The sequence below is a fragment of the Indicator indicator genome, chromosome 18 (genome assembly GCF_027791375.1).
Source record: "Indicator indicator isolate 239-I01 chromosome 18, UM_Iind_1.1, whole genome shotgun sequence".
NCBI lineage: Eukaryota > Metazoa > Chordata > Aves > Piciformes > Indicatoridae > Indicator > Indicator indicator.
Genome location: NC_072027.1, coordinates 887429 through 898786, shown reverse-complemented (window position 1 = coordinate 898786; position 11358 = coordinate 887429). Strand labels below are relative to the sequence as shown.

General features: G+C 49.8%; 1 protein-coding gene across 1 annotated transcript; it reads left to right on the top strand.

The window, feature by feature from the left end:
- Positions 1 to 9616: 9616 nt before the first annotated feature.
- On the top strand, positions 9617 to 10156 carry NEUROG1 (neurogenin 1). Its single transcript, XM_054389314.1, has one exon. It carries the CDS (start codon positions 9617 to 9619, stop codon positions 10154 to 10156), a length of 540 nt encoding a protein of 179 aa, XP_054245289.1.
- Positions 10157 to 11358: the final 1202 nt, after the last annotated feature.

Genomic DNA, 11358 nt, shown 5'->3' with positions numbered 1-11358 from the left:
CTTTAATTGTGCTACTCTAATTCCTTGAGTGTTATAACTACTGTTTGGGATTTATTTAGGATTTTCTGCCTTCAATCCATTCTAGAATATTTATTATCAGACCTAAAACTCAAAGCTACCCTGGCAGAAACATGTTCAGTAATGACAAGGGTTAATATAGACCTTGAAAACCATTCTTGTTACTTGACTGTGGGCCGAGCTTCTCTGTGCACCCCAGGTACCTGTGCACCCCAATTACCCAAGCACAGCACCCGCAGTGCCTTCCTGCAGAATTTCTCCTTCCCTCTCTGCCCAGTTAGGTGCTGGTCCCAGCAAACCCAGTAACATGGACCCATGTGCTGCCTGGGCTGTTACACCTGCAGTGTGACACTGTGCTTGGAGTTTTCGCATGACACCCACAGGCATTACTGTGCAGAGCTGCTGGAAGAGGTGAGACTGGGCTGGCAGTGGGGTGGAGAGCAGCACCGAGTCCCTCACCTTCACTCTAGCTGTTTACACTAAAAGTGGAGTGATCCAGGCTATGATTTAAGGTGTTCACACCTCTGATCTGAAGAATGGGGATTTTAAAATGTCACACATAACACTAAGGTAATAAACAAATCATCTTCCACTTAAGCCAAACTAAATCTCTTCCTCCTCCCACCCTGCACAGTTTCAGTGTTTGGCAGGTGAACTGCAAAAGTCATGTGTTTGCCCAGCTGGCCCTGCCTGCCTTCCAGCACTGGTTGTCCAAAACTTGGCACCCACCACAGCTGAAAAGTCCCAGAGCACCAACCCTCAGCTAGGACAAGCTCTGTGGTTCACTCTTCCTCACTCAGAAATCTCTGTAATTGTACTCAGGAACATGTAACAGATTGCTGAGATAATAACAACATTTTGTTGGTTGGTTGGTTGGTTGGTTTTACCAATCCAGTAAAAGCAATAAAATGACAGCAGAAGCCCAAAGCAGAGCACAGGAGTCTCATGTCACTGGAGCAGGTTCTGCTGTGCTAATTAAACCTCACTCGCAGGAGGCTTTCTGGAGCCCAGGGAGGTGCAGGCGAGTTTGCAGTGCTGCACCTTGGGTGTCACCCTTGGCCCTCCCATGGCCAGGACAGCAGGACACACACCCCAAAGGATGCAGGTGCCCAGCCCAGAGTGGGCCAGGACTGGGGGTGTCTCCTTGCCTGTGTGCTGGGGCTCCTGCAAGCACCAGCATGTCCCTGCCCAGCTCTCACATCCCTTTAGGGGTGAAATCACCTGCTTTGTTTGTTACTTAAGGAACTATAGAATCATAGGAAGGTTTGGGTGGACCAGGGTCCTGTACAAGAGATGTCAGCCTCTTCCCCACAGATAAAATCTTGTCTTAGAGATGGCCTCTGCTGTGACACAATGGGTACAGCCTCCTTCGGTGTGAGAAGCATCTGGGTGGTTTCATACTGATGGGCCTCTGCAGAGGGCCAAACCAAGAGTTAAGATGGATATTAGGAAAGCTTTCTTTACTGCAAGAGTGGTCAGGCATTGGAACAGGCTTCACAGGAAGGTGATGGAGTCACCATCCCTGGAGGTGTTAAAAAAACATGGGAATATGGCACTTGGTTCTTAAACACCATGGTGGTGTTGGGTTCTGGCTGGACTCAATGATCTGAGAGGGCTTTTGCAACCCAAACAGTGCTATGAGTCTTTCTCTGGATGCTGCCACTGCCTTTCCTGGGACAGATAAGACATCTCTGGGCCAGCAGTGGTGCTTCAGCAGGAGCAGCCTGTGACTCGACGTGAGCATGCACAGAGCCGTGAGCACACGGCTGAGGGCTCCTGTGTGTGCATGTGTGTGTGGTGGGCACACACAGGTGTGCACATGTTCACACTTGTGCTTGTGCATGCACACCAGTGTGGGGGCTGCTCCCCAGCCTCACCCTCCCACCCTAAACCCCAGGGAAGGAAGCAGGGAATTCTCTTGTGGGTGCAACCCTTGTCCATACAATGCCAGGGAAGGGATTATACCAGGGATTAATGTTTTAAACTCCTCTACCACATCTACTGGCTCAAAGATCCTGGGGCCAGTAATCGTGTAACTGTGTCTGGAAATACCACATTTCTGGGTTTAAACCTGAATTTTGGCAGAAGTTGGGAAGAGCTGCACCCCAAATTCCCTGAGCTGGGGCAGGAGTTGCTGTGTTTGGGTTTTTCTGCTTTTCTTTAGCCATTCTCTCTGTTTCCTCCAACGCAGCCAGGAAAGGCCTCCCCAGGCGCTTTTCTGGTCGCCTGCCTCCTCCTAATTCCTAGTAATTTATCCCGTATTAAAAGTCCCTTAAGGAATAATGGCCCAGGACTCAGCACCTGCTATGCAAATGGCAGCAAATCCCCTGGACCCCGCGGTGGGGCAGTGGGGACCCGCGGGCTGCTGGTGGTCCTGCAGCATCCTCCACTGGCCACAAGGCTCCATCCCTAGAATAGGGGGAAGGGACCCCCAGAGCCCTCTTCTCCCCATAGCTCAGTCTCAATTTCAGCCCACAATCAGGATGCTGCAAATCCTTCATCTTATCTTTCTGGCAGTTAAAAGGAAATAAAATTAAAAGCCACTCCTAAGCAGAGTTATGGATACAGAGGGTCTAAAAGAAAACCTGAGCATCTCATCATGTAGCTAAGCTTCTTGCTTTTGGACATTGTTGGGGCAGTTTCATCTGCAGGGTGGTCGATAAATTTTGTCCCTTTCTTTTAGGAGAAACGTTCTAGCTTCAATTAACAAAGTGCAAATCAACAAAAGAGGGGGAAATGTGGGCGGGACAAGGTGGAGGGGGCTGGGGGAGGGGAAGGAAAAAAGGAAAAAAGAAAGAGAAGAAAAATCTCTCACACAATAAAGTGGTGGGGGGGAAAGGGCTCGTTTCTCGGAGGTGACATCCTAATCTCGTTTCTCCCAGTTAATGTGGGAGCTGGGAGGCTGGGGAAGGGCAGGCAGGGAGCGTGTCCCAGCAACGTGGCTGCACAAGCAGGGTTTGTTCTCTTCCCTTAGATCACTGGAACTAGAGCTGCCGAAACTTTGGGCAGCTGGATGCATCCTTGGGCACCTGCGTTCTGCGCCGGGTCCCACCCAGCTCCCCGGGGGGACCCGAAGTGGGGAGAGACAAGACCTGCACGAGGACCCCTCCATCTCCACGCTTTCTTCCCGTGGCCCTTTACCATGCCCGTATATCTCCCAGCCCGGAGTGCTTGAGTGACATTTGGGCTATTATCCGGGGAGATAGATTGTTTGGCCTGAAGATGCATTGTTTGGGCTGCTCATAAAAGAAACAAGTTAAATGCCGCAGCTACCACACACAAAACTGACTCCTTCTGGCCATAAAACCAGTGGGACAAGGAAGTGGCTGTAGGAGTCAAAGATAATTGATGCTCAGAAAGCTGTTATAAATAATCTGTGCCCAGTCCTCTCTCATGTGCCTCAAAAAAAAAAAAAAAAAAAACCAAAAAAAACCCACAGAAAGTGGAGATTCTTTTTTTTTCTTCTTCTTTATCTCCCCTTGAATTCAGGAGCATAATCCACCGTGAGCACCAATAATTGATGTATGTTATAATTCTTCATTACCCTATCAGTGGTCTGGGAAAACTGGAAGAAAAGAAAATGCCAGAAAGTTATGGTAAAACTTTCAGATGCGACAGAAGTAGCTTTCTTTGCTCATGCTGTGAGTGTTTGAATAAGAAGAATGTCCCTGCACTGTAACAAGCTAAAAGAATGAGGAAGACAAAGGATTTCACCAAAAAAAAAAAAAGGTTTAGATAGAAGACAAGGCAAGTGAAACTGAAAGGAAGGGAAAAAACCCATTTACAATGGAACAATGCGTGTACTAATCGCTTTGATATATTATACAAACCCAAAGACCCAAAACATTGTGTAATTATTTATAAATGACTTCTCCACTCCTGTGTATAATACCAGAGAAAGAATAAAACTGCAGGCTACTCTCTAAACTATTTCTAAATAGACCTAGCTCAAAAGGAAGCAGAAGTGCTTGAAAAAAAATAATTAATGGTTGATTTTATGGTTGTCTCATTAAAACATTTTAATTACAACAAACAAAATACATTTGTGCTTGCAGGGAACAATCCTTTACCTACTCGTGTCCAGCCCCCTCCCCCCCCCCCCCCCCCCCCATCTCCACCACCTTCCAAAAAGAAGGAAAATGTTACCTCACACATTTAAACCCTGAAAATTAAACGTTCCCACTTTTCAGCAGGGCCCTTTGGAGGGGCTAAGCCCTGCCAGTGGCTCCCAGGCACTTGCATAGGATTTCAGAGTGGATTTGACTCCTCCACAGCAGGACCCTCCTGGTACCCCAGGACCCTCCTTGCTATGTCCCCATGCTCCCCTCCCCAGTAAGCAGCCCAGACCCTCACAATGGCCGTAGAGAGGTAGAAGTTGAGGCCAAATCCCTTCTAGAGGAAGCCCTTGAGGTGTTTCCTCAGCAGGAGAGCCAGCTCCAGCTCCAGAAGGGATTAACACTGCATCCATGCAGGCTGAGATCCCTTCCAAATATTGGACTTTCATTAGTCAGCAGCCATGGTGTGAACCCTCCAATAACCTCAGGCCAGGAGCTGACTCTTGTCCATAGCACCACATCTCCATCCCTATACTTGCAGCCCTCACTCCACATCTGTCCCCAGCCCAAGCTGGACAAGCAGCCATCGTGCTCTGCATGCACAGGAGCACAGCTGCCCCACGGAGCCATCTTCTGTCTGTTCCTGCTGCATCAACCTGGGCATGGCCAGGGTGAGAGAGCATCATCCTCCCATCACTGCTGCAAGGCACTGGGTCGAGCTCTCTGCTCCCAGGGTGAAGGCTTTGCCACCAGCCCTGTTGTCTCTCCAAGTAATAAGTTTGAAGCACCTTCCACAGACAGCTCTGCCTTCTCACTCTGGCCACACTTTCAAAACAGTGAGGCAGCACAAAGCAGCACTCTCCTGGTTGTGTTGTTTTGACATTTGTCCCCACACTACTTTAAGCCCTCATGTACTGACGTGGCCAAACACAGATTTTGGTGAGCTGTGACTGAAGTGCACTGCACCTTCAGCCTTCAAAAGCCATGAAGTACCTCCCACTCTGCTAGCATCTTCCAGCTGTGGAAGCAGTTCCACTTATCTCCATGTTTGGGGAGAGAAGTGAGTCTAAGACTCCTCTGAAGATTATCATTCTGGTCACTTCTTAAATGTGAGGCTGATTTCTGACAGGGAGATTCATTTACTTTTAGGAGGTGCAATGAACACTTACCAGGGAATGGTATCTTCTCAGAGACCAGCTCTGCCTTGCTGGAAATGATGCAGAGAGCAGCACTGAGCATTGTCTTCACCTCAAGCACTGCCAGCACTGGGGAGCCTTGTGGTGCCTTTTCTCCCACAGCCTTTCCTCCATTTTTTAAAATTGATTCTCACTTTTTCTGGAGTGCATCCATGAGCAGGACTCAATACACATCTCAGCACTGGGGCTGAGGAGCAAGCCTCATGCTCAAGGCGTCACTGAGTGATAAATGTGCCACATGGAAACACACTCACAACAGCTTGCTCTGGCTTTGAGTGAGCAGTGGGCCACCCCACCTAGCAAAGGATGGGCTGATCCAGGTGCTCTTTTATGGTTTCCAAAGTCAAAAATACCTTTTGAATCTTTTTTCTTCTTCTTTTTTTTAAGCTCTATAAATTTTCTCAAGGGTAAAGTATTTATGGCAAGGTTCCTTAGAGCTCAAAATATGAAACTAATGTCCTTGAGGCCGTCTGAGCCTAGCTGCACTGCCATCAAGGTGAAGAAGCCAATATCAAAGGCTAAAAGTCAGGCCATAGATCTGTAGATTCAGGAACACCTCCAGGGAGGAGACATCCACAACCTCCCAGGGCAACCTGTTCCAGTGTCTCACCACCCTTACTGTAAAGAATTTCTTCCTAATCTCCAGTCTAAACCTGCCCTCTTCCAGCTTCAATCCATTCCCTCTCATCCTATTACTATGAGCCCTTGTCAAAAGTCTCTCCCCAGCTCTCCTGGAGCCCCCTTCAGGTACTGAAAGGCTGCTCTAAGGTCTCCCTGGAGCCTTCTCTTCTCCAGGCTGAACAACCCCAACTCTCTCAGCCTGTGCCCATAGGGGAACACGCTCTGTGTCCCTTGAAATCAAAGGTCCTGTTTCACTTTGGATGTTTTTTTTTTTCTTCTTCTTTCCCAGTCCAGAAAACTTGATGAAATTTCAGCATCCGAGTTCCATAGGAGCAGGCCCATAAGGTGTAGGAGCTCTTCTCTGAGCCGGGTGAATAATTTATCTGCAAAATTAGCAGAGTGCCCGCTATAGAAGCGGTTGAATTATTCATTGGGAATAAATTATCCCAGATATTTAGCACTTCTTTCTGTTTGTGAGGGCTTCCTGAAACAATTCTGGTTCTGTGAATGCTTTCGTTATTCATAAGTACGCAGTGAATAGATTATGCAAACAAATTTCAGCCTGTGGCTTGTTTGTGAAGCCTTCTCTTCAGCTGGGGCTATTCAGGGTCTGTGACTGATCACAGGGACACATGGTGCTCTCTCCCCTCCTTGATTGGAGCACAAACTTCGAAAACCAGGAGAATAACAAACGACAAACTGCAAATGATGGATAAGGACTGATGAATGATGGCCTTTCACTGCGAACCTGCAGACAGTGATAGGTTGTGCCAAAGTCTGTCAAACTCTAGGGAATCATAAACGTTTTAATGAATAAACTATTGACTGCCCTGGGACACCTAAACAAAGGACAGTAAAAGTGCTGCAGACAACACCCAGAGTTTATATCACTAAATGCAAAGTGCACGTTAACAAAAGTTCAACACTTTTTGCCATATGCTTTACATTTTGGTCCCTCCTGACTTTCTCCTGGCTTGCTCTGGAAACTCCACCACCAATCTTTGCCTGCCTCTCCTCATGCCAGCACTTAAGGACATGAGTGGAATGGAACTACTTAGTGCAGAAAGTCATTTATGCATGCACAGACCCTAAAAACATCAGCCTGATTGCAGGTCTGGTGATTGAGAGGGCTCAGTCCCTGCCACCAAACAGCCAAGCCTCATCTCCTGCCCTTCTATGGTCCTATTGCACACCTGAGGTCTGCAGCCGATAAAGATGTTAAAGAGCAGATCCTGCAAGCTCAGCCATGGGGAAAGTATTTCTAGTTTCAGACTCATTAATATTCATCACCCAGGGCTTGCTGGATTGCTCACTTGTTTGGGGGATCTTTTTGGAACCAAGAAGTTTGTTTTCTGGCAGTTTGCTGGTGTTGTGGAGCATGTCAGAGTGAGGAGGGTGGAAAGCAGGAGCAATAACCCTGACAGCAAGCTCCTGTCTCAGGTTCAAGTAAAGGATGGGTGGCAGGTTTGAGTTGGGTGTTAGGAAAAAATCCTTTCCTGCAAGAGTGGTCAGGCAGTGGAAGAGGCTACCCAGGGAGGTGGTGGAGTCATCATCCCTGGAGGTGTTCAAGAAATGCGTGGACATGGCACTTCAGGACATGGTTTGATGGCCATGGTGGTGTTAGCTTGATGACTGGAATCGATGACCTCCAAGGTCTTTTCCAAGTGAAACAGTTTATGATTCTATGAACTTAAAATGATGAAGACAATAACTCTGTCCCTGTGTATGAACTGGAGAAAATCACACAGAGGGAGTGAATCTACACTTAATATAAGGAGAAATCCTGTAAATGCAGGGCAGTTTGGGCACAGAAGTCTAAAAATGGCTGTTGATGGATGGTGAAACTAAAAACCTCCCAGAGAGGCAGGTACGTGAGTGCTGACAATGGAGCTTCCTTGCACCACTGAGGCAAAAAGCCAGACGTCAGGACAGGGAACTTTTCAGCTACTTAGGCTTCCAGAAGTGTTCAACAGTGATACCTGGGTGCTTAGCAGGGATTAGCAGCGGCACCAAGGACTTTACAACCAAACCAGCAGAGTCCTTGAGTTTTATCCAAGGACAAAGAGTTGTTGTATCCATACATTCACAACCACTGAAGCTTATAAAATAGATGTAACTTGGAATTTTTAACTTTAACACTTGCAAAACCCTCTCCAAAACGAAGCCCGTGGAATCCAAAGCACATAAGTATTCTCAGAAGGGAAAAGGCCTGACCTGGCTGAAAGTTTTCTCACTTCAGAGAATTCCCTCTTTAGAAAACTCGCAAGGTGCAACGAACACCCCAACAACATGCCCCCCATACCCTCCATCACACACACCCCTTCTGGCTCTGCCCACTGCAAGACCCACCGCTCATTCTCAACCCGCCCCCACCACCATTTCAAACCCCCCCAACACCCCGCTTTGTCCAGCCACCTCCCTCCCTCCTCCCCCCGTCCCCCGGGGCCGCGGCAGATGCGCGGCTGCCCGCGGTAATTGCGGGCACGCTCCGGAGGGCGAGGCGCACGGGGCCGACCTGCCGCCGAGGCGCGGCCCCGCGGGGCGGCCACGGGGCCATTGTCCGCCCGCCGCTATAAGTACGGCCCCGGCGCCGTCGTGTGCCAAAGCCGCGGCTCACACGAGCGGATCGCAGCCCGCAGCACTTCAAAGACAAGAGCGGACGCGTGTCCCCCCGCCCCGCCTTTCCCCGCTGCTTTCCAGGGTTTTTTTCCCCTCATTTATTTTTTTCATCTCTCTCTTTTTTTCTTTTAATCTTTTTCTTTTTCTTTTTTTTTTCCTCTTTTTCCTTTTCCCCATTCTTTTTTTCCCCTCCTTATTCTCTTTTTCTTCCTTTTTTTTTCTTCCGTCCCCCCCCTTTTTTTTTTTTCATTCCGCCTCCCCTGGCAGCGCCAAGATTTGCTTTTGCTTTTCTTTTTTCCTCTCTTTTTACATTGCTTAACTGCACCCCTGGGAGTGACTTGCCATGTGAGTATGGGGCATGCCGGCACCTGCTGCTGTGCCAAGCACTCCCACACCTTCAACCACCTTCCCCCTTAGTTATTACTATTTCCCCTCATTTAGGTATTATTATTTTCCCCCTACCCTAGTCATCATTATTTTCCTCCCATGGTGATTATTTATCCCCCTCCCCCTTAGTTGTTGTTATTTTCCACCCACAGTTATTATTTTCCCCTTATTATTATTTTCCTTCCCTTATCAATGTTTTCCACCCGTACTTAATATTATTTCCTCCCTCCCCATAGTTATTGTTATTTTCTCCCCTTAGTTATGACTATTTTCTCCTCTCCATTAGTTATAATTATTTGCCCCCAATTAGTTATTATTTCCCCTCTTCCTCAGTTATTATTTTTTCATTCCCCCCCACCCCCCTTGGTTATTTTTTCATCCCTCCCTTAGTTATTATCATTTTCTCTTCTCCCTTATTTATTGTTTTCCACTCATCCCTTAGTTATTCTTCACCCACCCTCAGTTATTCTTCTTTACTTCTCTTAGTAATTCTTCACCCCCCCTTAGTTATTATTCTGTCCCCCCCAAGTTATTATTATTGCCCCCCTTAGTTAATTTTTCCATCAGTAACCGTTATTATTTTTCCACTCGTCCTTAGTTATCATTATTTTCGTCTCTCTCCATACCCCTTCCCCGCTTCACACCTTCCCTTCCCTCCCCACTTGATTTTTCCCTCCCCAGCCCTTGGCTGACGGCAGTCCGGTCTGCTCTTCCCGCAGGATGCCGGCGGAGACGGCCAGCAGCGCTGCTGCGGACCCGCCCGGCGCTCCGCGGGAGCGGAGGCGGAGGCGCGGCCGTGCGCGGGCGCGCACCGAAGCTCTTCTCCACACGCTGAAACGCAGCCGGCGGGTGAAAGCCAACGACCGGGAGCGGAACCGCATGCACCACCTGAACGCGGCGCTGGACGAGCTCCGCAGCGTCCTGCCCACCTTCCCCGACGACACCAAGCTCACCAAGATCGAGACCCTGCGCTTCGCCTACAACTACATCTGGGCTCTCTCCGAGACCCTCCGCCTGGCCGAGCAGTGCCTGCCGCCGCCCCCCTCCTTCCGCGGGGCCACCGCCGCCGTGCCTCCTCCCAGCCCCGGCAGCGATGCCGGCTCCTGGTTGTCCACCGCTTCCCCCTCCGCCCCTTCGCTCTGCGCCTCCGCCTCCGGCCCCAGCAGCCCTGCCACCTCCGAGGACTGCGCTTACGCGCCCGCCGATACCCTGCTCAACTTCCGCGGGTTGCCCGCGGCCCCGGGCGCGCCGTGCCGCTAGCACGCAACCCCGGCTCTCTGCTTTCCCCTTGCGAGGGTCGGGGCTGAAAGGAGGGGCGGGAGGGGGAGGACGGGCAGGGGGGATGTCTCCTCCCGTTGCACTTTTCAGCTCCCCAAACACACACACAGCCGCCGACCCCCCCTCCCACCTCCCCCCCTCCCCCCCCCCCCCCCCGCCCCGGGCCGTTTGCCCCGAACTCCCGGCCTCCGAAAACCGGGAAGAAAAGCGACAGATTTGCTGCCGCAGACGAGGTGAAAAGTCAATTTTACAATTTGTAGCTCTCCGGCGAAGAAAAACGAGCATGAAAATTTGGTTTGAACGCCCTGACAATGCCATGAAAAGGCTTAAGGGGATCAATGCGGCCCGGGGCACAGCACTGGGGCTCAGCCCATCCCTCTCGCCCTGCTCCCAGGGGCAAGCTCAGCCCCTTCTGGGGCAAGGGGTGTGCGTAGGGGTGGGGGTCTGGGGGTCCCCAGCACCAGCCCTGATGGGACCCGGCAGACAAGCAGAGAGGCTCATGCATTATAGATGCTGACCCCCAGCACGGTGGAGCAGGAGCAGACATGGGGCATTCAGAGCCTGGGCCAGAGAGTGCTTTAATTTATTCAAGATGTTCATTCATATGAAAATTGTATTTTTGTACATAAAGAGCTTTATTCTATTATTATGCCTCTTATCAAAGTGGGGTCTTCTGTGGTTCTTGGGTTATTTTTATGAAATGTTTCTTTACCCTGTAAATAAAATTTTTAACGTTTTTACTGAAGTTCAGCAGTGCCTCTGGAGTTTTGTTTCTTAAGCTCCAGGGGATGGCTTGTGGTCCTCAGAAGAAGCCTGGGGTGAAAGGGAAGGGTTTGCCCCAAGGTGACAGTCAGCACAGGCCAGGCCAGTGTTTCTCACACCACACCAACCACAGACACCTACAGCTACCTGCCAACATCTGCTGGCCCCCAAGTCCCACAGAGAAAGTATTAGAGTCCTGTTCTCTACCTGGGTAGAGAGAAGAAGCAGTGCTACCAGCAGTGCTGGTGGCCAGGGCTCTGCTTGTCATGATTTATAGGAGTATCTGGAAGGTGTTGGGGGATTTGGGGCAAGGAGAGGATGCTGCACCCTTGACTAAGGGTATGGAGCTCTTGGCCTTACCTAAACCTGAAATGCTGGGAGAACTTGGCTGGCATGAGCTGTCCTTTTCCTCAAGCCATCAA